At 39.2% G+C, this 23,379-nt stretch overlaps 3 protein-coding genes across 11 annotated transcripts in view; 2 read left to right on the forward strand and 1 right to left on the reverse strand.

Annotated features, from left to right (window-relative positions):
• Positions 1-674: 674 nt before the first annotated feature.
• Positions 675-15,162, reverse strand: kdm1a (lysine (K)-specific demethylase 1a). Of its 4 annotated transcripts, XM_067480574.1 has the most exons (22): positions 15,018-15,097; positions 14,236-14,272; positions 13,122-13,412; positions 12,170-12,338; positions 11,915-12,048; positions 11,726-11,804; positions 11,514-11,606; positions 11,240-11,346; positions 11,002-11,083; positions 10,650-10,744; positions 9,446-9,463; positions 9,025-9,167; positions 8,831-8,921; positions 8,544-8,678; positions 7,017-7,090; positions 6,198-6,309; positions 5,898-6,030; positions 5,612-5,799; positions 4,635-4,749; positions 4,384-4,511; positions 3,761-3,907; positions 675-3,405 (listed from the first exon to the last, which is right to left on the reverse strand). In XM_067480574.1, the coding sequence occupies exons 2-22, from the start codon at positions 14,263-14,265 to the stop codon at positions 3,205-3,207; spliced, it is 2,565 nt and encodes an 854-aa protein (XP_067336675.1). In that variant the 5' UTR covers positions 14,266-14,272; positions 15,018-15,097; the 3' UTR covers positions 675-3,204. The 4 variants fall into 4 exon arrangements, with proteins under 4 accessions (XP_067336675.1, XP_067336676.1, XP_067336673.1 ...); XM_067480575.1 differs by lacking the exon at positions 14,236-14,272 and having other exon boundaries at positions 15,018-15,162; XM_067480572.1 differs by lacking the exon at positions 15,018-15,097 and having other exon boundaries at positions 14,221-14,242.
• A 138-nt stretch (positions 15,163-15,300) lies between these two features.
• On the forward strand, positions 15,301-19,728 carry tmem30b (transmembrane protein 30B). 2 transcript variants are annotated; one of them, XM_067480585.1, is made up of 8 exons: positions 15,301-15,431; positions 15,951-16,149; positions 16,404-16,511; positions 16,621-16,728; positions 16,984-17,074; positions 17,167-17,304; positions 17,462-17,668; positions 18,637-19,728. In XM_067480585.1, exons 2-8 carry the CDS (start codon positions 15,961-15,963, stop codon positions 18,813-18,815), a joined length of 1,020 nt encoding a protein of 339 aa, XP_067336686.1. In that variant the 5' UTR covers positions 15,301-15,431; positions 15,951-15,960; the 3' UTR covers positions 18,816-19,728. The 2 variants fall into 2 exon arrangements, with proteins under 2 accessions (XP_067336686.1, XP_067336685.1); XM_067480584.1 differs by having other exon boundaries at positions 15,306-15,518.
• Positions 19,729-20,642: 914 nt separating this feature from the next.
• Positions 20,643-23,379, forward strand: part of dync1h1 (dynein, cytoplasmic 1, heavy chain 1) — a 28,181-nt gene continuing 25,444 nt past the window's right edge. For 2 of the 5 annotated variants that reach the window (XM_067480562.1, XM_067480563.1), the window contains exons 1-5: positions 20,644-21,004; positions 22,199-22,301; positions 22,408-22,581; positions 22,725-22,980; positions 23,131-23,317. In XM_067480562.1, the coding sequence (XP_067336663.1) occupies positions 20,755-21,004; positions 22,199-22,301; positions 22,408-22,581; positions 22,725-22,980; positions 23,131-23,317 (970 nt within the window). In that variant the 5' untranslated portion in view covers positions 20,644-20,754. Of the gene's footprint in view, positions 21,005-22,198; positions 22,302-22,407; positions 22,582-22,724; positions 22,981-23,130; positions 23,318-23,379 lie in introns of all 5 variants that reach the window. The other 3 variants (XM_067480566.1, XM_067480565.1, XM_067480564.1) reach the window with 3 other exon arrangements.

Genomic DNA, 23,379 nt, shown 5'->3' on the forward strand with positions numbered 1-23,379 from the left:
GTCTTTGTGTGTGTGTGTCCAATTTCCTGGTTTCTGCAGAGGAATGGGGGACAACTGCAGCTGATGCTATGCAAAATTAGCAGGCAAACAAACGAGATAAATTGGTGAGGTATAAAGAAGAAAACCACAAGCAGCTGGGGAATGCAAAGTCAGCGCACACAATTTTATCTTAAACAGCTATGCCTCAGTTTGTGTCTTTTTTATTTTATGTGCAACTGTGTGTTACTTGGAGTGTAATAATCTAATCTAGCACAAACTTGTCTGATAAACCTGACTTTTCCTGTGAAAATTATAAGCGTGATAATGACATGTTGATATTACTAACCATCATTGCTGATTGAATCGCAGGTGTTTATTTTTGTGATCTAACTTTAGATTCTATGTAAACTCAGCTGCCTGGTAATTTCCAGCATTACCCAAAACGGTTTTGAGAACATTCAGAGTACAAGCCTGTACATGTTGCAGCATGCAGCGGCATGCTGCTTTAGATGTTTTGTGTAGGTGGAGAGTGTGATAGAGAATTCAAAATGTTCTGGACAAGAACACACGAGTTGTGGTCCTCATATTCATTGCATTATTGCCTGTTAAACATTTTATCAGCTTACAATATAGGGCTGCACTTTGTTACACCAATTACCCCAATGAGTTCAAGGTCTTTACATATTTGTAGGCAAATGTTATTTGCAAAATGTTTTGATAAACACCCGTTTATATAAAGGATATATCATACATTTTATTTCATTGTTGTTTAAGGTGGATCCCATTTTAGCTCGCTCTCTCTTTGTATTTAAATTGTGGGGAACCACAGCTGACACCAAACCACGGTTACTGTTAATTACTGTACTTAGACTTGTTTTAGCTACTACTACAAGTCTGCAGTGAAAAGGACTGGATTTTGGATCACAAATGCTCTAGACTTTTCCCTCCTAATTAATCTAGCAAAATGGCACAAAACAAATAAAAACCACCACTTATCTAATTTGTGGGATGTTGTGAGTTGAAATAGTTGAGTCGGGGGTTAATGTTAATCTGCCCTGAGTTCGGGTGCAGGGAGGTGCTACCCTGACACACTGGTGCCTGTTTGGACCCTGGTACCCTGAGCCTCTGCGCTGATGCCTGACCTGAATTAGTGCTGTGAAGTCAACCATACGAATGACTCAGTGGCACTGGAGGCTAGTAGAGGAAGAGGAAAATGGCAAAACAGAGTGAAAGAGGTTTCACTGCCCACAACACCTGTTAGAGGACTGAGGGGGATGCCAAGTGGTAAGCACAACCTTTAAAAATACCCGCTTGGCAATTGTAAATGCAAAATGAATTTAGAGAATTCTTTACCAGGTTAACAATCAAAGCATTGTAGTAGACAAAAATTTGCTGAATAGCAGCAAGGGTTTGCCAATCTCAGCATGATCTCACCTGGGAAGCATGAGTGTACAGAGTTTGGAAAGGAAGCAGTTACCAAGATGTTTTCCTCCTATTCAAAGCAGTGCCTGAACCATCTCTCACATTGATAAAACAATGTCCTGATGAATGGAAACCCCTGTACACTCTCCAGAATGTCTGGATTCTTCACAAATTAGAGTATTATGGGTGATGTCCAAATGACACGTAGCAACCTGTGAGAGGTGTTTCTACCTGTGTAGGTGTGCATTCCAACCAACACCTACGTATCACAAGACGTGCTCAGACAGGCTGTGGTCTCTCATCCAAAATATAAAAGATATAACTATCTTTTCTCTGCCTCTCAAGTAATCAGTTGATGTGGGTTTAAGACTATTATGAAAAATAATGTTGCCAGTCAACAGTTACACTGCTTTGAGCCCACGGTTCACCAGGGACGTTACCTAAACCTAAGCGTTACAGTCCCAAACTCCAGCTCAAATTACTCGTCACATCAAACATCTCCTTTGGTCATAATAACAACAACCGCAGCTCTGGGGGAAAACAAGGCCTGTGACGCTCAAGAGTGCATGGAAACAGAGGGGCACAGAGCCCTGAAGTACAGCTTCACAGAGAAGCTCATAGCTCATGGTTGACCATTTTAATCCCTCCCTTCATTCATCAGATCTCCCACTATGTGGGGCTGCTGGCAGGGACCCTCTATTATCTTATTCCTCCTCACACAGTACCACAAACCCTGGGAAGCAGCCAGACCTGCAATGAAGGACGATCAGCGGAGGGTCAAAGCAAAAGCAGCAATGTCACTTTTTCCCATGAATGTAGAAAAAAATAAAATTGAATTAAAAAAATAACAAAAATGACACACACGACAGATAATACAACAGCGGGATGTAAAATAGCGTTGTGTAAAACTCATCACAACCAAACAGTGAATTGAAGATACAGTTTGTCTCCTTTTAATAACAAAACATTTGACAATATAAAAAAAACACAAAAATAAAGATAGTATGTGGCAACATACCATTAGGTGATAATAAAATACTTAAGCTATGGCAACAAAAAACATTCACAATTCTTTCAACATAGACACCTTTTTAGCTTTTAATACAAACTATTTTCACTATTCTCTGCAACCTAAAAGGTAGAAATTAAATTTACGAAGCACACAGCTAAAGTAGACAGCAATGGTTTAAGCCTTAAGACAACAAAGGCAAAGCCTCTGGAATGACAGAGGGAAAAGTCTTTAGTGGATTGACACTGTGCTACTGCGGTTGTCATTTGCCTTTTATAATGTTTGGATTTAGGTTGTGTGTACATGTAATAAATATATTTTGCGCTTGGAAACATGTTGAGCCCTGCAACTCCACATGGGATCAAATACATTGAATCACTTCAAGTACCAAAGTAATGCCATGCTTCTCTTACAAGATTGGGAAATCGCACATTTATAAAGTATAATATGTACTATTACACGTGTATGTAATACATTTTGGATTTCTTTCATCTCTTTTAGTTAAATGTAGGTATACTGTATGCATATTCACACATTTAGCTGTGAATGCTAACATTCCAAAGTAAAAGTGTGTAAACTAAAATGCTCCGATGAAGGTATCACAGTATAAATACACACACACACAAAAAAAAAAATATATATATAGTATAGCCTGTTATTTTTTTACCAAAGGCAAAGATGTTTCTGGTGATTTCTTTTGCATACAGAAATATCAGCTATAGCCAGGCAAACTTTTAAATTTTCTCATTAACCGCTGTAGACAGTCTTGAGTTGGCAAGACATGAGAGGCTGCTTCACACGGTGGGGGTGGGCTGAGCCTGCTGAGGGTTGCTAGTTGCTGTGGGAGTGGCCTGTCTGGGCAGTGTGTACATGGCACCAAGGAACTGATCTGCAATGCGTCCTGCCTCACGGAGCCCACTGAGCAGGGCGCCATGAACAGTGGCCGGGTAGTTCCTGATGGTGTGCTCTCCAGCGAAGAACAGACGTGGGACAGGCTGAGAGTAGAAGGGCAGGACAAAAAAAACAACACACATTGAAATCTATATTAGACAGTCCCAACATAACATAATACCGAATTAAAATAAGACAGGAGATTGGTGGGTGGGAGGAATGTGTGGTAAGAAACTGCCAGAAATCAATCGTCAACACATAAATATTAGCATGCCAGCCTCAAAACAGCCAAAAAACATCTGTGTTGGGAATAAACTGCTCTGCTTTGGTTTGGTTGAGTACTGTGGGCAGGCTGGGATGCCTTTCCCTCACTTTCTCACACACATGTACGCTCACATCATCACCCAAATGTAATCTTGTGTAGTGAGGACTCTTTTCTGCCCAAGTCTGTGTCTTTACCTGAGAGGCTCCTGGTATAGCAGGTCCAGGTGTGATGGGTTGGGCCATGAGGTCATAGTCATTGCCCGAGGAACCTGCTGCGACGTAGGAGTAGGACCCCCGTGCCCAGGGGTCGGCTCGCCATCGAGTGACCACAGTTTCCTTTGGCTGCCACAAAAACAAACCAATATTTTTTAGGAGTATCCATGAGGGTATTAGAGAGGCCTGTAAACAGCTGGATGGTGCATAGTTCCAATGGATATGATTTTATCCCATTTGAACCCATAAGTAAATGATTTATCATGATGTGTGGTTTGGATACGACTCCACATGGTTGCTGCATCAAATTGGGCTGGGTATGAGGGTCAATTCAGGAACTAATTTGACATTCCACTTAAAGTACTGGAAAAACCAAAGAAAACCCCACTGATTGAGCCTAAAATACAATACACCACTATTTTTCTGTAAACAAAAACAGTTATTGGTGAACAGAACTGCCAGCTTTGTTAAATTATGTGGACATCATTTTTGAGAGGAATAAACAACTTGGTATGTGGAGTAAGTGAAGGAAGAACTCAAACTAGCAAATGCTTTACAAAAAGTGCCTGGGACTTTACTTGTTCAGCTGTTGTATAAATGTGTACCTGTGGTACCGAGCTGCTTCCAAATATGCCTTTGAGAATGGCCAAGCAGCGTCCGACAATTACATCATCACTGATGTTCTCCATGATGCCAGCAGCCTCACCAGCCATCAGAGCAAGAAGGATCGGGGCTGACAGAGTAAAAGACAAACTGTTAGATACATGAGGGGGATTTTCTTAGAGAGACAAAAAGTATATTTATTAAAGTAGTGACCAGTTAATAATCAGGATTTATCTAAGTGCGATCTTATCACCTTTGTAGAGGTTCCAGAAGAGGAAGAGTTCGCCTCGACTTGCTGTGGTGGAGCCAACATGACCAAACAGGTTGACACTTGGATCCCAGAATACGCGGTCAAAACACAACACCACCTTTAGGCAGCAAAGAACAGTTAAAAACTTAATTACCCGTGAAGTACAGCTCATGTTCAGCACTTTTAACTGCCAACACCAGTCTTGGCTGTGTGAATGGTAGAGCGCCCTCTGGTGGCAATAGAGTATTACTTACAACTCAGATTGCATAATCATGCAGCACTGTACTCTGCTGCAGCACAATAAGGAGATAGACTACTCTGCTGCAGATGATACTGAGCAACAGAGAGAGAGAGATGGGGGGTGGGGAATGTGAGTTTGTGGGTCAGGAGTGACACAGATTGAGCACTGATCGGATTACTAATGAAAAAACAAAAACAATTGCAAATTGCAATTTTTACTTTGCATTTCCAACAGGCTTACACTCCCCACATACTACCCATGCCATCCTCGCCATCCCTCCCTCTACCATCTGAATCATAAACCATGTGCCCCAAATTCTCATCTCTTCAGAAGACAGAGGGAAACCTTAGCTATTAAACACCTACACAAATGCAAGTAGTCTCCCTAAGGAATCAAAGGGTCAGTTCAGTCAGAAACAAACTAAATTACTCAAAAGCTTATTCACATTTTTACACAATGACTCATTTCAAGACTGGAGACTCAGCAGAGTTCTGGACAAAATGCGGCACATCACAGTGGTCAGTTGGCACGCATTGTTGTAAAGCACTTGTGAGTTTAACATTCCAGTATCAATCCTCTAATGGACATCAAACCAGTGAGGCTGATCTTTTTGGAATGTTTTTTGAATGTGCTTAGGTTTTAGGACTGTAGATGTAATCCTTTGGCTTTACTTGACTAAAGACAGGAGTAAGAAAGACAGGAAGGAAACTTGCACTGAAAAAGACTAAGCATGTCCAACCTTATTAAGATTGCCAAAGCCCATCCTCTGTATGGCAGATGTCTTCCACTCAGGCAGTGGGGGAACAAACTGCACGGCAGGGGGCTGCTGCTTCAGCACACCGAGGGGCAGGGTGCACAGCACAGCGTCACACTTGTATATGAATGTTTGGCTCGTGGAGCGAGTGTTGACTGCTATCACTTCACAGCCTGGAAAACAAACAAACTACTGTTTGACACATGCTGTGCACTAAGCATCAACAAGGAAATCTATAATCAGAGACACAAATGTAGTCCGAAGCACATACCAGATGCTGTATATCGGACCTGTCGCACTGCTGTGTTTAATTTGATGTCCAAACCCTCAGCCAGGGCCACAGGAACACAGGAGTAACCATTTCTTACTGTCAGGTGACTGCCAGTGAACTCGAAGTCATCGTCCTGCAGGTAAATTAATAACAGATCATCCCAGTAAATAAATAAACCATAGATAGAAACCATAGAACTAAACTAGCAATAACTTATTAGAAACATGTGAGCCTAAGAGGTCTAAGACTATTGACAGTACTATACTTTTATGACATTTTAAAATGGGTACATGTATATACCTGATCCCAGTGCTTAAGAGAAAGGGTGGAGAGAGGTGTAGCATTGGCAAATTCCAGGTTGGCAAAGTGCCAGTCTAGGATCTGCCGATCCCTGGATGACAGGTAAACATCACTGTGGGAAAGACAGGAAGGAAAGAAACATAATGATGTATACTGATAGCTATTCAGACACCACAGGGACAAGTTTACTCATGCACAAGCTAGAAAAGCCAAAACCATCTTGCTGTTAAGATAATAACACATATTTAAGCACAATATTAAGTGAACTACACTACAGAGCATAACAAAATGTAAACTTTGATGTTGCTAAGGGATCCAGGGCTCCAACAGGTTAATTGGTGTTTTAACAATTAGACAATGACTATTTTCATTCCAGTCACATAGACCAATTTTGCTTCAACACAAACAGTCTAGCATACTTAGCTGCTGATAAGAAAATTAATAGAATACTTGCAGAGATCATTAAAATTTAGAGCACAAGCTAACGTACTGAATCATAGCACAGTACCACACAACTGCTGGCTATCTTCCTGTAAAAATATTTGCTTTAAAGTAATAGTCAAATGAATATTACAATGTGAAAATATGATCATTTAACTATATATATATATATATATAACTATATATATAACTATATATAACTATATATATATAACTATATAACTATATAACTATATATATATATATATATATATATATATATATATATATATATATATATATATATATATATATATATATATATATATATATATATATATATATAAAAAAAAATTATAGTCGCAGAGAACATACTAAATATCATGGAAGATGAGTTACCTGGGAGGATTGGCTTCCAGCTCTTGCAGCTTCTCCTCCAGTTTGACCTGCATCTCCACCAACTCATCATATTCCTATGCATAGACAAGGCAGGAAGCAAGGAGATCATTATACATCTAAATTATGTCCATATAGTCAAACTGTAGGGAGGCTGCACAATTATTGTGTTTGGAATCTCTTTCATCCCTGAAATAATGATCACAAATATTGGGCATGATATATATTCTAATGACTGCAAAACAAAATTGTTTAACTTTCGTCCTATTACAGCAACACCTTAACATTTTTAAATCTAGAATTGGCATTTGAAATGCATTTCATTATCCCATTATTACTTATGTGCCAATATTTTCTCTATATACAATCAACTTTATTATCAAAAATCCTGGAGACTTTAGAAACGAATGACATCTTCAATTTTTTCACACACTTTTTTCATACACTAAGTATTGCATCCGTGTGAAAAAAAACAAAATTAAAAAAAGCACACACCCTAAGGGTTTCAGGTCATGCAGAAAGAACAAGCAGTCTCGACAAAAAAGGCTGAGTCAACCTGTTTACGAGCAAACGTGGAGTCTTGTAATACCACCCAGCAAGCTGAGCCTCAGGACACAGCTATGTTGAGTCAAGTGTAGAATTTACCATACTAATGATGCCCCCAGGTTAGCAAGCTGACCTGAGAAAATACTAAAAAAGGCAAGAGTACTGGAAAAGACACATGCAAATCATTTTCCTATTGGCATAAAAAAATAAAAAAAATCCTGTTATTTTGTATAAACGGTGAAAATATTGGTGTAAGGACAACTAGGGCATGTTTTGAGGCCTTGGAGTGGTTTGTCCAACAGCGGATGGGTAGCAGACAGATTCAGTTCAGACACCAGCTGTGTTTAAAAACCAACTAAAACACACACCACATAGCTGTAGTAGAGGTGATCTGTCTGCACCAAAAATAAAACGGCAGCACTTACAAAAATAATACCAAAGCATTAAAAACCACTTAAACACAGCCTGTCTGGTTTATTTAGTAAGCATAGTATTAAAAAATAAATAAATAAAACTCTGAGGCGCTGACCCTGACCTAGTAGTCTACGAGATATCTCTCTGACATGCTACTTCGTCATAGTGGAATATTCGATGGTTTTAGTATAGGTTATTATTCAGAGAGAAGACGCTATCCTCCAAGTAGTGTTGACTGATCTTCTATTCTGTGGATTCACTTAATCAACACAGAAATCTAGCAGTGAAGTTATTCAAACTGCAAACACAGAAGCTATGCAATGACCAAACCATGGCACAGCTGGGAAAACTCATTTTATTTGGGTTCTGATGTGTGATTTTTGCCTCATCCAAGAAATCTGAGAAAGTTATCCAGCTGCCACATACAAATCTGTAAGGGACAACAGTTAGTTTAGATGAAAATACCAGAAGAAATCCTTATGCAAGAGCAATACTGTTGCTTTTATTCATGTCCCTCTTTCTGATGATCGTATTTCTCTCTCTTTTCTGTGACGTGGTGTTTGAACTCACTTTGCAGAGTGCAGTGAGGTCGCGGTGCTTGCTCTTCACCAGGAACTCAGCTGTGATATCTCTGGGGGGTTTGACTTCGCTAGCTTCCTTGTATTGCTGATGGAGCTCCCTAATCCGTTCCTTAGTACTCACCATCTGAGGGAAATTGAGGCAGAAAGGCACACAAGGGAGGGAAAAATTTGAACACTGACCAATGATCAGTAATCAGCAGAGATTATGCTGTTAACATTTAACTTGATAACTTTCTAAAATTACTATAGACATCAAAGTTGTTAACTTATGCTCACCTTATTAAGAAGATCCCTGAGATCTTCCTGTGTCTTTACAATCTTCTTCCAGTGTTCTATCTGCTCATCTTTTACATGCTTCTCCTGTAGCCTGCACAAACACATTAGAAAAAGCACATTTCTATACATACTACGCTGCATACATCTGAAACCACCTCCCATGTGTACATTCATGTTGTGTTTGCCCAACTTACTGTATAACCACCTCCAGGGCCTGTCCCAGAGAAACAGGTTTGTTGTTGAGGAAGTTGAAGTCCAGCTGGTGGCTGAGGTAGGAGGTGGCTTCTAGCAATCTGTTAAACTCTTGCTCCACCATCTCATCTTTTTCTTTTGGTACCTAAACACACACAGGACAAAGACACCAAGTGGTCAGTAACACTAAATTAATCTATAAAGTAAAAACAATTAAAGCAATTTAAAAAGCATTCTTGTTGTTAAAAAATAAAAAATGGCAAGGTGTTTATTGTAATTTCTTATGTTTTCAGGAAGATGAAGGTTGAACATTCTTTTCTTCCACGTGGAATGGGAATTGGTGAGCAATATTAAAATAGTTGGAGATGAAATGTGGACTTTTAAAAGTAAAGAACAATGTAAATTATAAAAACCAATACATACACTTGTGCACCGTTCACCCTGTAGTAGTTCAGCAAATGATGAACATGGAAGTGGTTCACAAGACAATAGGAGGGAGAAGGAAATAAAAAGAGAGAGAGAGAACACATTAAGTACACACAACTTCAACCTTGAACAACTTTACATAAAAGTAAAATATACACATTTAATTATCATTTTCCAGTGGAAAACGAGTCCATTTACACATGACCACAGGACCTCTGCTGGAAAATGGATGCGTTGCAAACATGATCCTAAACACCCTACTACTGTCGCTGCCACTTGATAGGCAGAAACAAAACACGACGAAAGCAGTTTATTTCTGGTGTGATGAGTCTTTATCTGATTTCAGTTCTGTTCTGCACTGAAATAAACTGGAGCTATCGTGGATGACAGAAAGAGGTAAGTGCTTCAATGAATCCACCATAGTGTTTTGTTAGCTTGTGGAGAGCCAGATCTCTCCCCCAGGACAACAACAGGCTTGGAGAAAGGCTATAAACAAACACCAACACAAGAGAACCTTAATGTCAAGAGAGAAGTCTTGTGAATACAGAAACATCTTCTGACTAGGGAAGTAAATGACACAATGTCTTATTTTGAAAAATACAATTGGAATACACATTTCTAAAGCAGCTGTAGGTATGCTGCTCAGACTGATCATCAGTCTGAGCAGAGATCTCAAAAAGAGCGAACTAGACGAAATGTAAAGGTAAAATTGACAGTATGATTTAAGCAGGTATATATGGGCCCAATATCATATTTTATACCCTATTGAAGGGCTACATAGCCCTACCACTTCATCTGGCTTCTCACTGCTATTTTTTGTTGTTGCATTATTAATTGGAACAGCCCGACTACTGAAAGGGACACGTGAAAGGGCAAACCTAAGGTTTAGGGCTAAATGGGACATATGAGATTAGGCCACCTCATTTTTCAAACATCAGCTGGCTAGATCAAATCACGTGCATTTAAATCACATGTCATTATCTTCTTGACAGCTATCAAGCTGTAAAGAAGTGGCTTGGTTTCACAGGAAAAGGGGTATTTTTGCATGTAACAACGATGTTAAAAAATAAATTATTTTTGCTACTGTAGTAAATATTTAACTATAACGGTTTCTCAGGATTCTACCTGTTAAATGTGAGCAGAGCCAGTGGACTTGAACTTGGCTATGTTAGGATAATAGAAGATTCCTCATTATACTCACAGCCTGGCCATTGGCTTCATACAGTGGACACTTCTGTTTGATCTTGGCCAACTCCATGTTAACCTGCTTACTGATTACTGCCATAGGATTCCCCCCTGAACAAGGAATAAATAAATAAACAACAACAACAACAACAACAATAATAATAGTGCAAGCATTGGCCTAAAAAAAGTTTCTCCACAAGTACAGCCAAGTACTCCCCCGTTTGATTATTGTTATGGTTGACTAGTGTATATAGAATTGCAGTGTCGCCATCTACAGGTAGGTGTAAGTCACTGCAGAATCTTTATGAGGAAGAGACTTATCTGGATCTGTTAACGGCTACATATTGGGGATTCTGGATGATTCTTACCCAGTCCTGTCACCACCATGGCTCCCAGATCAGCAACATAGTTGCCCTTCCTAAATGTGGCTACTCTGCCTCCAACACGGTCCTGCATGGAAGAAAAAAAAAAGAAAAATTCTACTTTAACATAGTGAACTCTTTATGCCATGCTAATGCTATCAGTTATAAAAAAAAAACCATATAATTTTATTAACAGCTGGTTATGAAGTTGTCAGAAACCTAAATATATCTGTTTGTGACCCACCCTGGCCTCCAGTACTGTCACGTCCATCCCAAAGCTCTGCAGCTGCCTGGCTGCAGCTAGACCGGACACACCTCCACCAATCACTATAACCTTTCCAGTCTTCTTAGCTACAACAACAAGCACAGAATGCATTACATAGATATTGCTACACACCTGACCTTACAAAGTTTAATGTCTTAGCTTTTGGTTTTTGGGTAAAAACTCCAATACATAAACTAACATTTGGCTCATGGCCAGTATTTGTTTACAAGTGCAATGCATGAAGTGAACTCACTAGGTAAAGGCTTGACCCTCTTGTAAATACCAAAGTTAATGAGGCCATGCCTTTCTAAGTAGCTGTGTATCCTGTGGACCAACACAGCATCACCTAAAAAAAAAACAAAAAAATAACAAAAAGGACATTAAATCTCAAAATGTTCTTCACTCATACAGAAGTTAAGAAAGAAAGAACACGAAAAATATGTTTATATTGCTTTTATGTCGTACTGTTGTATGGAGCTTCGAGTTGCTTTGCTGTGGCTTCAAAGGTCAGCTGAATCTTAGGGTTGTCAAGCCACAGTTGGAGCTGGACGAGGTTAATATGAATAAAGATACAACAGTACACAAGTATAAAACCAATTAGCCCATTCTCGTAAATTTCTCAAGAGAAAGAAATGCGTTTGGATTGGCACTTACTGTACGGTTCCGAATGTAGAGGAAGACCTTCTGAGTCTGCTGAGGGCCGCTGATGATGTCAGGGAAACAGGCAGCCTCCTGGGATGTCATACGATCATGAGGAAGTCGGCTCTGAAAAGCAGCCCCTTCCACACCTACAATAAAGATAAATATCATCATGTAGTCAACACAGAACTTAATGAAATAAGCTTATTTTTCTTGCAAAAACGTTTAATTTAAAATCGTTTGACATGATTACTAAAGATTCAGACTAACCAGAAGGTTCTTCTGGTTCACTGTCATTCTCTTCCTCTACTGGTGGAGGTGGAGGAGGGATGACCTGCTTCCTCTCTTTCTCTGCCTTGGCATTCCTCTCCTCCTCAGAGTAATATTCATCCTCCGACAGATTGGCCAGGCTCTCATCCATCTCACGGTACTCCACCTGCAACGGTAAGCACAATAAAAGCACCATTAAAACCAGCATTACCACCTCAGTCAGTTTATAATTTCCACTGAGGTACCAACGAAATCCTTCGTTGTAATTTTTCGTTAATTTTGCTCTTCAATCCAGGTCCAGGGAGGTCAGCTACAGTGCCGTGGGCTGTGATGATATTGCGCACAGTGGACACAGGAACATCAAGATCTCTCTCAAGAAGAGATTGTCCATGTTTTTCCACAATTTTTTTTCTCAAATCCACGGACACCTCTCTTTTCTCCATGCACAGTGTGAGAATCAACACAAAGGTTGAGTCAGCTTTTTTCAATTTTAACTGGTTGCAAGTGTGGTTGCTATATTGCCCACACCTGTTACTTGCCATTTAGTGTGTCTAAATACAAATTACAGGTGCATCACATGCTTGAGCAATTTTTCTTACAATTTTGACAAGGTGCCAATCATTTTTGAGTTCTTTGTGAATTCTTTTTAAGTTGGACTTTTCTTCTGTTTTTTTGTGTTGTTCCACGCAAACAATAAGCGCGTAAATAACAAAACATTTGCATTGGAACAATTTTCTGAGAGAAGGGTTGCGTTTTTTGACAGAATTCCAAGGGTGCCGATATTTATGGCCATAATTGTACATGCTATAAACACCTATGATATTAGAGAGACAGAAATACTGCACCTAAATGTTTTTTTAGTAATGAAAAACGCCAAAGCCAAATTAACCTTTTTGCATTAATTTTTAAACACCCTTCTCTCCATGAGCCTACAGAAATCTATAATGTTTACTTTTGCTCGCTTGCGACGGCTTGTTCTGCGGACTTCAGCTGAGTCCTGGTCTGCACCCCCAGGGCCTGCTTGGTGGGGCAAAGGGCCTCCAGGTTCCCCACTTGGGGATGACCTCTCTTTTTTCTTTGCATCCATAGCTCCTGCAGCCGATGCTGAGGAACCTGTCTGGAGATCTGATACTGGGCCTCTATCACCTCCTGCTGCTCCAGCAGAAGATGAAGAAGAAGAGGAAGAGGAGCCAGCATCTGATTTCTTGCTAGACAGCATTATGGAGGATGTTGGAGGCCTCTCCTGGCCAAAGAGAAAAAATGAAATTCGATTAAAAGTGAAACAAACAGTTTTGATAAGACAATTTTTATATGAAATGGTTTAACTAAGAATGTCAGCAGTGGAATGTCAAGAAAGTATAAACAATTAAAAAAAAAAAAAAGATTACAGCTATTCCTAAAAGAGAGGATGAACTTGGTGAAGTTATGGCACCTTGTAACATTCACAATTAAAAATAACCACAGAAATGTGCTTGATTAAATAAATAAACAAAAAGAATCTATGCCAAAGTGTTACGCCATTTACATTTTTTTCCAATTGACTCCTACTAGAAACTGTTTTTAATAGAGATTACTTTTAATTAAGCTGCTAAGGGGGCCTGGTGGCTCTGTGGTAGATCATTGGGTTGGGATGCAGATGGCCGCAGGTTCAAGTACCACCGCACCAAGTGTGGCCACGCCCAGCCACCAAGGGCAACCTTGGTGACGGTCCCGAGCCCGAATAAAAATGGGAGGGCTGCAGCAGGAAGGGCATCCCACTCAAAAACACATGCCAAATCAACATGCGGAATATGTTCCCCTGTGGGGACCCCTGAAGGGACAAGCCAAAAGCTGTTGATCACTTTTAATTAAGGTGTTTGAATCTTGAATCACTATTAGTGGTGGAAGTACCTGCACCATCTACATCAGTCAAACTGCAACACAATACCCTTGGGCTTGGAAGGATGCATCTGAGAAAAATGTCACATCTGTATTACTGGATGACTTAAATAATGTTGACTATTCATGGATGTCATGGTTTTATGAAATGGGAGCTCTATGGTTACAGTAACCTTGTCTTGTTTTACCCATTTTTCCGTGCACCTGGTAATATCCATTCAAACACTAAGAAATGAAGACAGAACCAGAAATATGGTTATGAACAGGTCCTACTGAGCAAAACCCTGGCCTTTGACTTTCCACTGAATGTAATTATCATATCTAACACTTTTAAAATCTAAGTAACGAATATAAACTCGAAGTTACATTACTGTGTTTCACTGTGGAATATTTTGTTTTACCAAGACTTTTATTAATTTATTCAAGTGCAAATAAATACTTAATAAACAATGAAAAGGCTTCTGGGCCCTTGTTTTAATTAATTAATTTAATAGTCAAAAACCTGTTTTGAGGTTAATCTATTTGGTCACAATGGCTTACTATGACCAAATAGATAGGCACGTTAGCACTAGCTACCAAATGCAAAGCTAACGTTAAAATCTATGAACGTTAGCATAGTTCTTGGCAGCGACTTGCATTTAGCTAATTGAAATATAGCAGCTGCTATCAAAGACCTTTAATATCGTTGCAAGAAAACTGGTGAATATAGTCATAAAGCGGTTCAATAAGTAACGTTGAATCATTTCAAATGATTGTACGAGAGCACGCTAAGTTAGCTGACACTGCTAACAATAGACAGTGGCTAGGACTCAAAGCGGCACAGTGGCAGGTGCGAGTGAGAGGAACAGAAACCACCGGCTTCGCTTCACAAAATTATCTTGAATAACATACTATTCTGGATAACCTTTTCTATCGGGAATGATTGTTTTATGAAATAACGGTTAGCGTAATACACAAAAACTTATATTACCTCTCAATCCTCTAAAGATGTCAACACAAAGAAGACTGCACAGCAGCAGGTCCACCTCTCAATGTAGTCTTCTGTGATTGGTGTATTGAAAACGAAGTCCACAAGACCAACGAAGTTACTCAGCAAAACGATTGGTTTAAATAACTATCAATCAAAAAGAAGGCGGAGCTTAATTACTACTACGCTAAAGTATCGATTTTGTGTTTTTTTTTTTTTTGTCTTTAGTCTCGAAAGCATTTCTGCAAAATAATGAGGGCTGAAGCTACCTTTTGTGGCTGACTGGGGTGTAGTGTTTCCGCCCCACTTGTCAATCGTGTACAGCGTTTATAAAAACCGATCCTAGATCGGATCGTTTGAGCCCTGCAGACAAACAGACGTCAACGTGAGAGAGGAAAACTGGGCAGGGCTGTACAGGTAAAGGTGTCCTGTTCCGTCTCGTTTACCGAGGGAAGTTTACCGATGTCTTGTTGATTCATTTGTGTCTTCGATTTAACTGACTCCGTGAGTAATAATTGATGTAAAGTGAAATTACATAAGTCAGGTGCTTTAAATTTACTATTTCTCTTAATCAGCGAAGTGTATAATGTGTATAATGAGTGAAAAGACAATCACTTAGTCTTTGTTTTGCTCTGGACTAATATGGGTGTTGCTGGTATTTAGATTTGTGCTTAGGTATTTGGGTTGTGTTGGGTTTTAAATATTAGCCTATTGCCAGTTTATGCTATGGTATCTTATATCAACATTTAAGAAAGATACCGAGTGAGAATACTGTCTGGAAAAAAAGAGACTCGTTTAAGTTTCATCTAGGCTACAATAGAGATCCTTTCATATGTTTGCCATAGCTATTATACAATTTACTTAAAGTAAGGCATTATGCATACTACTGGATATACAAGCTAGAAGCTCTGAGCTGACTTACAGTCAATCCAACAGAAACAGAAAAATGGTGAAACAAGAGAAGTCATCATCCAACCGGCCTGACAACACCGCTTTCACTCAGCAGAGGCTTCCGGCATGGCAGCCCATGCTCTCTGCTGGCATTGTCATTCCAGGGTTTGTTATCATTGGACTGGCCTTCATCGGAATTGGTGCCGCTCTTTTTATCACTTCACAGAGCATCCAAGTTTTAGAGGTATGGAAACATACAGATTTGTGTCATGCTTCCTTAAAGAGGAAGGAAGAAAGGAAGTTGTATTCAATGTCAAAAAATGTTTTCGTTGTTTGGATGACTTTTTTTTTTTTTTGGTATGTGAATGACTGTGCTATTTGCTCACACTTTTGCCATTTGTAAGGGATTTTGTACTTGAGTGTAAAGAAATGTGGTCAAAGGAGTTAGGTATAGTCATCAGCAATTGATGATAATCTTTCTTGTTCTTTCCTACACAGATTGACTACTCTGGGGCTGAGCGAACATCATCATGCTTCCAATGCACTGACCCAAATCTCACTAACTGTTTGTGTACAGTAAACTTCACTATTGACACTCTATTTAAGGTTACACTGGAGTTCACACACTCACACACAGTATATAAAATTTTGTCATTTTGAGCCATATGCCTTTGTCTTATCCTAGGGTATTTTTTGATTCTGTTCTCTTCCACAGGGGCCTGTGTTCTTTTATTACGGTTTGTCCAACTACTTCCAAAATCACAGACGCTATGGTGTTTCTAAAGATGATAACCAGCTGTATGGAGACCTGACTTACTTTAAAGTGAGTTACCGGCAGGATGTTGAAAAACACACTGGTATTCTGGTTGTGCTCACATAAAATAAAGTGACTTTAGAATAATGTATGTCTAATACACATGCTAATTTGTCATGTTTGTGTGATTCATATTTTTGTTTGTGAAGCTGATATGGTGGTATGTCACGTCATTGAGGATTTGTAATAAAAAGAAGACAGAATTTGAAATGGAAAAACTGAAACTCCCTGTCTTCTTTCTCTTTTTCTTTCTCTCAACTGAAGAGTCCAAGTGATAAGTGTGCTCCCTATGTGTATGACAGCCAAAACATACCAATTGTACCATGTGGATCACTAGCAAACAGCAAATTCAGTGGTGCGTAGGAATATCATAAGGGACACCTATGGATTTTAAATTAATCTTATTTGTTGTAGAATGTATAACCTTTTGTTTTTTACTTTTTAAAGACACCTTCAAGCTGTATCAGCTTGTCAATGGAACAAACATCGAGGTGCCCTGGGATGGAAAAGGGATTGCTTGGTGGACAGACTACAGCATCAAATACAGAAACCCCAGTGTCACACCTCTGAAGAATGCCTTCAATGGTACTAACTTTGTACTCACTATCTGTTCGGAAAGTTTTGCTCCAGTACAGAATGTGTTTATTTAAAATGGTTAACAGAACTGTTAAGATGTCCTGGTGGAAAACATTTTAAGTCGTGTTTAAAGATCATGATAGCTGATGGAAAGTTTTATTTTCAGGAACTACGAAACCCCCACTGTGGTCTGACGCCGCTTACAACTTGGACCCCACAGACAGTAACAACAATGGCTTCATCAACCAAGACTTCTTGGTGTGGATGAGGAGGGCTGCCCTGCCAAATTTCAGAAAGCTGTATCGACGAATCAATCAGGGAAATTATGCACAGGGTCTACCAGCTGGAAACTACACCCTTTATATTAGCTACAGTATCCTTATACATATTAAAGATTCTGGGGTGATTTATACAGTGGTGTTTTAATGTCATGCTCAAAGATTACAGCACAATTTCTTTTAATAAATCAGAGATCAGATTGGTATGATGGAAAAAAGGACATAGAATACACTCTAAAAAGAAATTTATTAGGAGAAAATGTATGGTCAATATTTAAATATCAATTCCCATAATAATTTACTGATGTAGTATGGTTTCATATGATTTCAATGGTTCCAATTACAGAGGGAGAGTTAGAGGATGTCAGAAATTAAAATGGCCGCCTATTTATACTTTAGACTAACCTGTTTTACCAGCTGGTGATCCTTTTCACTGGGTGGAGTAAACACAATGACTAAGGCGTTCCTTGAGAAAAGGGAAACACAGGCAAACTTTCTGACATAAGCAAATGATGTAGGCAAATAGGTTTTCACATGCTTGATTAGTGTTTACTGGGCAGGGCTTGTGTAAAGTCGTTAGCACAGCATGCTTCAAGAAAGAATTGTGATCTGTAATCTCTGATCTTAAGTGTACAAGATTTGTTCCCTAATGGACTTTAACTTAATTTAATAGCGTTTGACATGTTTTTATGTATATAATGCATAAGAAAAAGTAACAGCCTGAAACCAGTTTGCTTTGCTTTGGGGCGACTGTGGCGCAGGAAGGTAGAGCGATTGTCCACCAATCTCTGGTCACATGTCGAAGTGTCCTTGAGCAAGACACTGAACCCCAACTTAGTTCCCGGTGAGTGTTAGCCAGCTGCATAGCAGCTCCCCCACGTGTGTGTGTGTGTGTGTGTGTGTGTGTGTGATTGTGAATGCGAATGGGTGAATAACAAGCAGTGTAAAGTGCTTTGAGTGCCAATAGGTAGAAAAGTGCTATATAAGTGCAGAACATTTACCATTTGCTTTAGTTCTCTGTATTTCTGTTGTTGGTGTGTATCCTTAACCTTTTGTTCCTCAGACTATCACGTTTTGAGCTTTGGCGGCAGAAAGAAGGTGGTGTTCAGCAATGTGTCCTGGATGGGTGGCAAGAATGAGTTCCTGGGACTTGCCTATCTTGTGACCGGGTCACTATGTGTCTTGATGTCCATAGTTATGCTCATTGTCTATGCTAAATTCAAGTTCAATGATGAGGAATAATGGCCTGGTCATGGACTATAGCTAAATGGGATTTTACTGTATCGATTTGGACTAGTTTTTTTTTTTTACTCAAGCAGATGAGGTGCACCTCATTGCTCACACAAAGGAGAGGATACAGCTAAAATCCACCTATGATCTAAATCACATTTGATTTTGGATATGAAGATTGCCTTTAGTAAGCCGTTTAAATGAATGCAGGACTGGCCACTGAAGATACCCCATTGACCACAAAATAGGAACTTGCCCTGCAGATGCCCGGACAATTTTCAATATGCATATATGTGCTTTGTTTGTAAGCAAATTTATCAAAAAAGGCATTTACACTTCTGAGTGCAAAAGCAAGCCTATTCTAATGAGAGTTATACTTACGTTTTGTACCAAGGGAAAGCCTCTACTTTCAATCCCAAGAGATAAAGATAGAAGGAAAGAAAAGGCAGAATCGTTATGCATTGTGCACAGGATGATAACTGTCTGGAAAAGACTCACCCATGTGTTTTTATGTTAGTTGGGAAATATTGCAGTTAAAGCACCTTGGTACCCTAAATTTATTTTTTTTCTTCTTTTTTTGCAATATCTTTGGATGGGTGTTGTCCCAGGATAAAGAAACACTTGTACTGTATTTTTTTAAAATAAGTTCTTTCGTTACCTCAGAATGAGCTACCACCTCATTTTCAGGTCAGTGAAGCCATTTGATACTTGTCAAGATGTTACATTTTATGGGTGTGTGATGTGTAATTGTAACTTGCAAATAAATGCTGGTAAATTTATGTTGAATATGTTGTTCTAACTTTAAAATTTGGACTAGAGCCTATCCCGTCCATTCTTTTCGATATGCTTCTAGCAATTTTAATTGTATTTCTTTAATTTTGAAATTCAACTTTATATAATCAATAAAACAAAGCCAAAAACCCTATGTCACATTCCTTCCTCCAAGACCCTTTCAACTGTGCCATGCTATATCTGTTAGTCAATTAGTATAATCAACGGATTTTGGCTCGTCACAGCTAAATTAATTGATTTGGCATGATTTTTATATATAGATAATTTTATTTCTATTTTTTTTTTATTATTCTGAATGTCCTTTTGCCGCAACCCTCCCATTTTATCCGTCCTGGGACCGATCCAAGGTGAACCTTGCTGGATTAGAACCCGCAGATTTCTGAATTCCAATTCAGTGCTCTACCCCTAAGCCCCCTGTCTATTAGTCAGTTATTTTTGACTGCCTGTTTTGGACTATATGGAATTTCCTTGTTAATAATAAATGTTTGTATCCCTCATCTGAGTTTTTATATAACTTTAGATGTTCTAATTTTATAGATTTCGAATGGCACTTTTCCCAAAAGATGAATTCAATCCACCATATTGATTATCAAGTTTAAAATGTCTTTTATCCTTCTTAGAACTAAATGTTTAGTTTAATCAAAATATTTGTAATAAATCAAATGTATAAGATGCATGGTAGATTTATACATTTCGCAAAAGGTGCATTTGTTATGCAAAAACAGAGGCTAAAATGCTTGTAAGCATAAAATATTTGACATTATGTTACTGATTTATTAATGCCATTGTTAAAGGCTTATCACATTTTATTGAACATCAGTTGTGCAAATAAAGATTAAAAACAATAGCTCCGTCACTGGAGACAACTCCCTTTCGCCCCCTTTCTGTCGTACCTGGTTAAAACAAATCAGAGGAAAAAAACTGACTTATTCAACTGCATTATGGGTATTGTAGTTCTTAATCAGCATGCCACAGTGTAATAATCATCATTTGAACGACAAGCACCACAATACCTTGCGCAAATAAATCGGCTGGGTTGCGGCGTTTTGACAGCAGCAGTCGGTCCATAACCAACTCGTCAGAGAGGGAGACTAGCTACACAACGTCAGCGCATTTTCTTTGTTCACCGTCTCACCAGTCGTCGTTGACCGCTTCAAGAATGTCCGACGGCGGGGGCACGGAGGAAAACTCCGGCACCATGGAGGTGTCGGCCGTTCAGACCGTCGCCGATACCTCGGTGCTGCAAAAGCATATGCGGAAACTGGTACCGCTGCTCCTAGAAGATGGCGGTGAGGCCCCGGCCTCCCTGGAAACCGCCCTGGAGGAGAAGAGCGCCGTGGAGCAGATGAGAAAATTTCTAGCTGATCCACAGGTTCACACCATTCTGGTTGAGAGAAGTGCACTCAAAGGTATATTTAGCAAAATTACTGACGTTCACTTATGTAGCTAAGGTTGGCTACAGTATTTGTTCAGCATTAACGGTGCAATCAGTGCAGTGTTATCTTCTGTTAATGTTTCATATGAACTAACGCTAGTGTTATTCACCGACTGCACAGATAACAATATTCCATCACATCGTACCAAGTGAAAAATTCGATATTAGTGCAGTTGACCATACAATGCGCTTCAAGGAAGCTGCTCAATGTTGGTTAGCTAACGTTGATAATATTTGAACGTGTGATGTTGTGTATCTTAAAATACAAACGATAAGGTGAATCAGAAATATATAACGTTAGACGTCATCACTGGCATTGTGTTTCCTTCACTTTATTTTTTAAACGGTGCGTTTTAAAAGACTATAAGACAGACACAAATGTAAAAACGCATCTTACATTTCAGTAAAAGACTAAGCACCTAGATTATAGATTAAATGCAATCAGGCCTTTGACGTAAATTCAAGTTTTGTGAGAACCATATTGGGGTTTTAACATGTGAATCAGTTTGTATCAATGAAAACATTATGTTTGGTTTTCTCCAGGCAAATTAATCTCGTGCAGCTTTCCTTTAGTAATGCCAAACCTTGAGTCTTTGATGCAGCACATGACCAGCCACTGAGTCACTGCCACAGCCTCAGGATATTCTTTGTACTAAGAATACTAATGCTGCATTGCAGAGTGCCGCAGTGTCTGCAGATGATTATCTTTATGTACAAACCATATTCTCCATTGTAAGGAGGGTGGGGTCATAGATGGATGGAAGCATATCAAGCTGTTTGAAGGCACAGTCATCCTACTGCAGCAGGGGCCACCCTATGGAGATGAACTAAACTTGTCTAGTGTCACCATAATTTATTTTTACCACAAAGAGTCATTTATTTGCTCTTGAGGAATCAAATGTGGCTACTTGATGAAAGTTTCAAAATAGTGACCTGATTCATGGTGAACAAACTTAAAATGCACCTTATTTTCGTGCTCATTGATATATTGTAGGATAACTTGTACAAAATTATTGTGTTTTGGTCATGTTAGATGACTCTCAGATGCCCGTATTAATATTTAATTTAATATGTAGCAGCTGCAAACATCCGCTATTATCAGTTTAAAAATGCTGTGTGGAGAACATGACTTTTCTGTTTACTTGGTCAGACGAGACGTAATTTTTAGTTGATGTTCACACAGAGGATGTTGGAGATGAAGGGGAGGAGGAGAAAGAGTGCATCACTTATAACATCAACATTGACATACACTATGGAATCAAATCCAACAGGTAAATTCAGCATCTGAACTGCTGGTGTCTACAAACATGTCATTCTGTGTGTAAAACAGTTTTTTTTTGTTTTTTAAATGTACTTCCACTTTTGTTAATTTTGCAGCTTGGCTTTGATCAAGAGGACAGGTGTCATTGATGCAGACAAGCCAATATCAACTCAAGTTCGAGTTCTTACCTTGAGTGAGGATTCTCCCTATGAGACGCTCCACTCTTTTATCAGTAATGCTGTCGCACCTTTTTTCAAATCCTATATCCGAGAGTCTGGAAAGGCAGACAGGTATGTCTCAGGATGTGTATTTATATTTTTGATGGATTCAAAATGTTCTTTTAATTATAAACATAATCATGAATTTAGTAGTAATGCTAACACTGATGAAAAAATTCCTCCTAAGAATTAAATGTGTTATCATCACCTTCTAGAGATGGAGATAAGATGGCTCCTTCTGTTGAGAAAAAGATTGCTGAGCTGGAGATGGGCCTTCTTCACCTGCAGCAGAACATTGAGATTCCTGAGATAAGCCTGCTTATCCATCCAATCATCACAAATGTTGCTAAGCAGTGCTATGAGCGTGGGGAGAAGCCCAAGGTCACTGACTTTGGTGACAAAGTGGAAGACCCAACCTTCCTGAACCAGCTGCAATCTGGAGTTAACCGCTGGATAAGGGAGATCCAAAAGGTAAGCATCCTATATTGATGTATATCTGTTTGAAATTTAAGCAAAACAATGCATGCTCTTTTACTCAATTTAATAACAGGCGTATGAAACATTATTTTTCTCTTTTACTCACTATTCAGCTTATTGTCTCTTCTATCGTTTCTCTTTCAGGTGACTAAGCTTGATCGTGACCCAGCATCAGGTACAGCCCTGCAAGAGATCAGTTTCTGGCTTAATCTGGAAAGAGCTCTCAACAGGATCCAGGAGAAGAGGGAGAGCCCTGAGGTCCTCCTCACACTGGACATTCTCAAGCATGGCAAACGTTTTCACGCTACTGTCAGCTTTGACACCGACACTGGTGAGAAAGAACCAGTAAAAACCTCATTAGGATACTCCCTTTTCTGGCAGTAATTTAAACAT

This window comes from Channa argus, chromosome 16, assembly GCF_033026475.1.
Source record: "Channa argus isolate prfri chromosome 16, Channa argus male v1.0, whole genome shotgun sequence".
NCBI classification, from domain to species: Eukaryota; Metazoa; Chordata; class Actinopteri; order Anabantiformes; family Channidae; genus Channa; species Channa argus.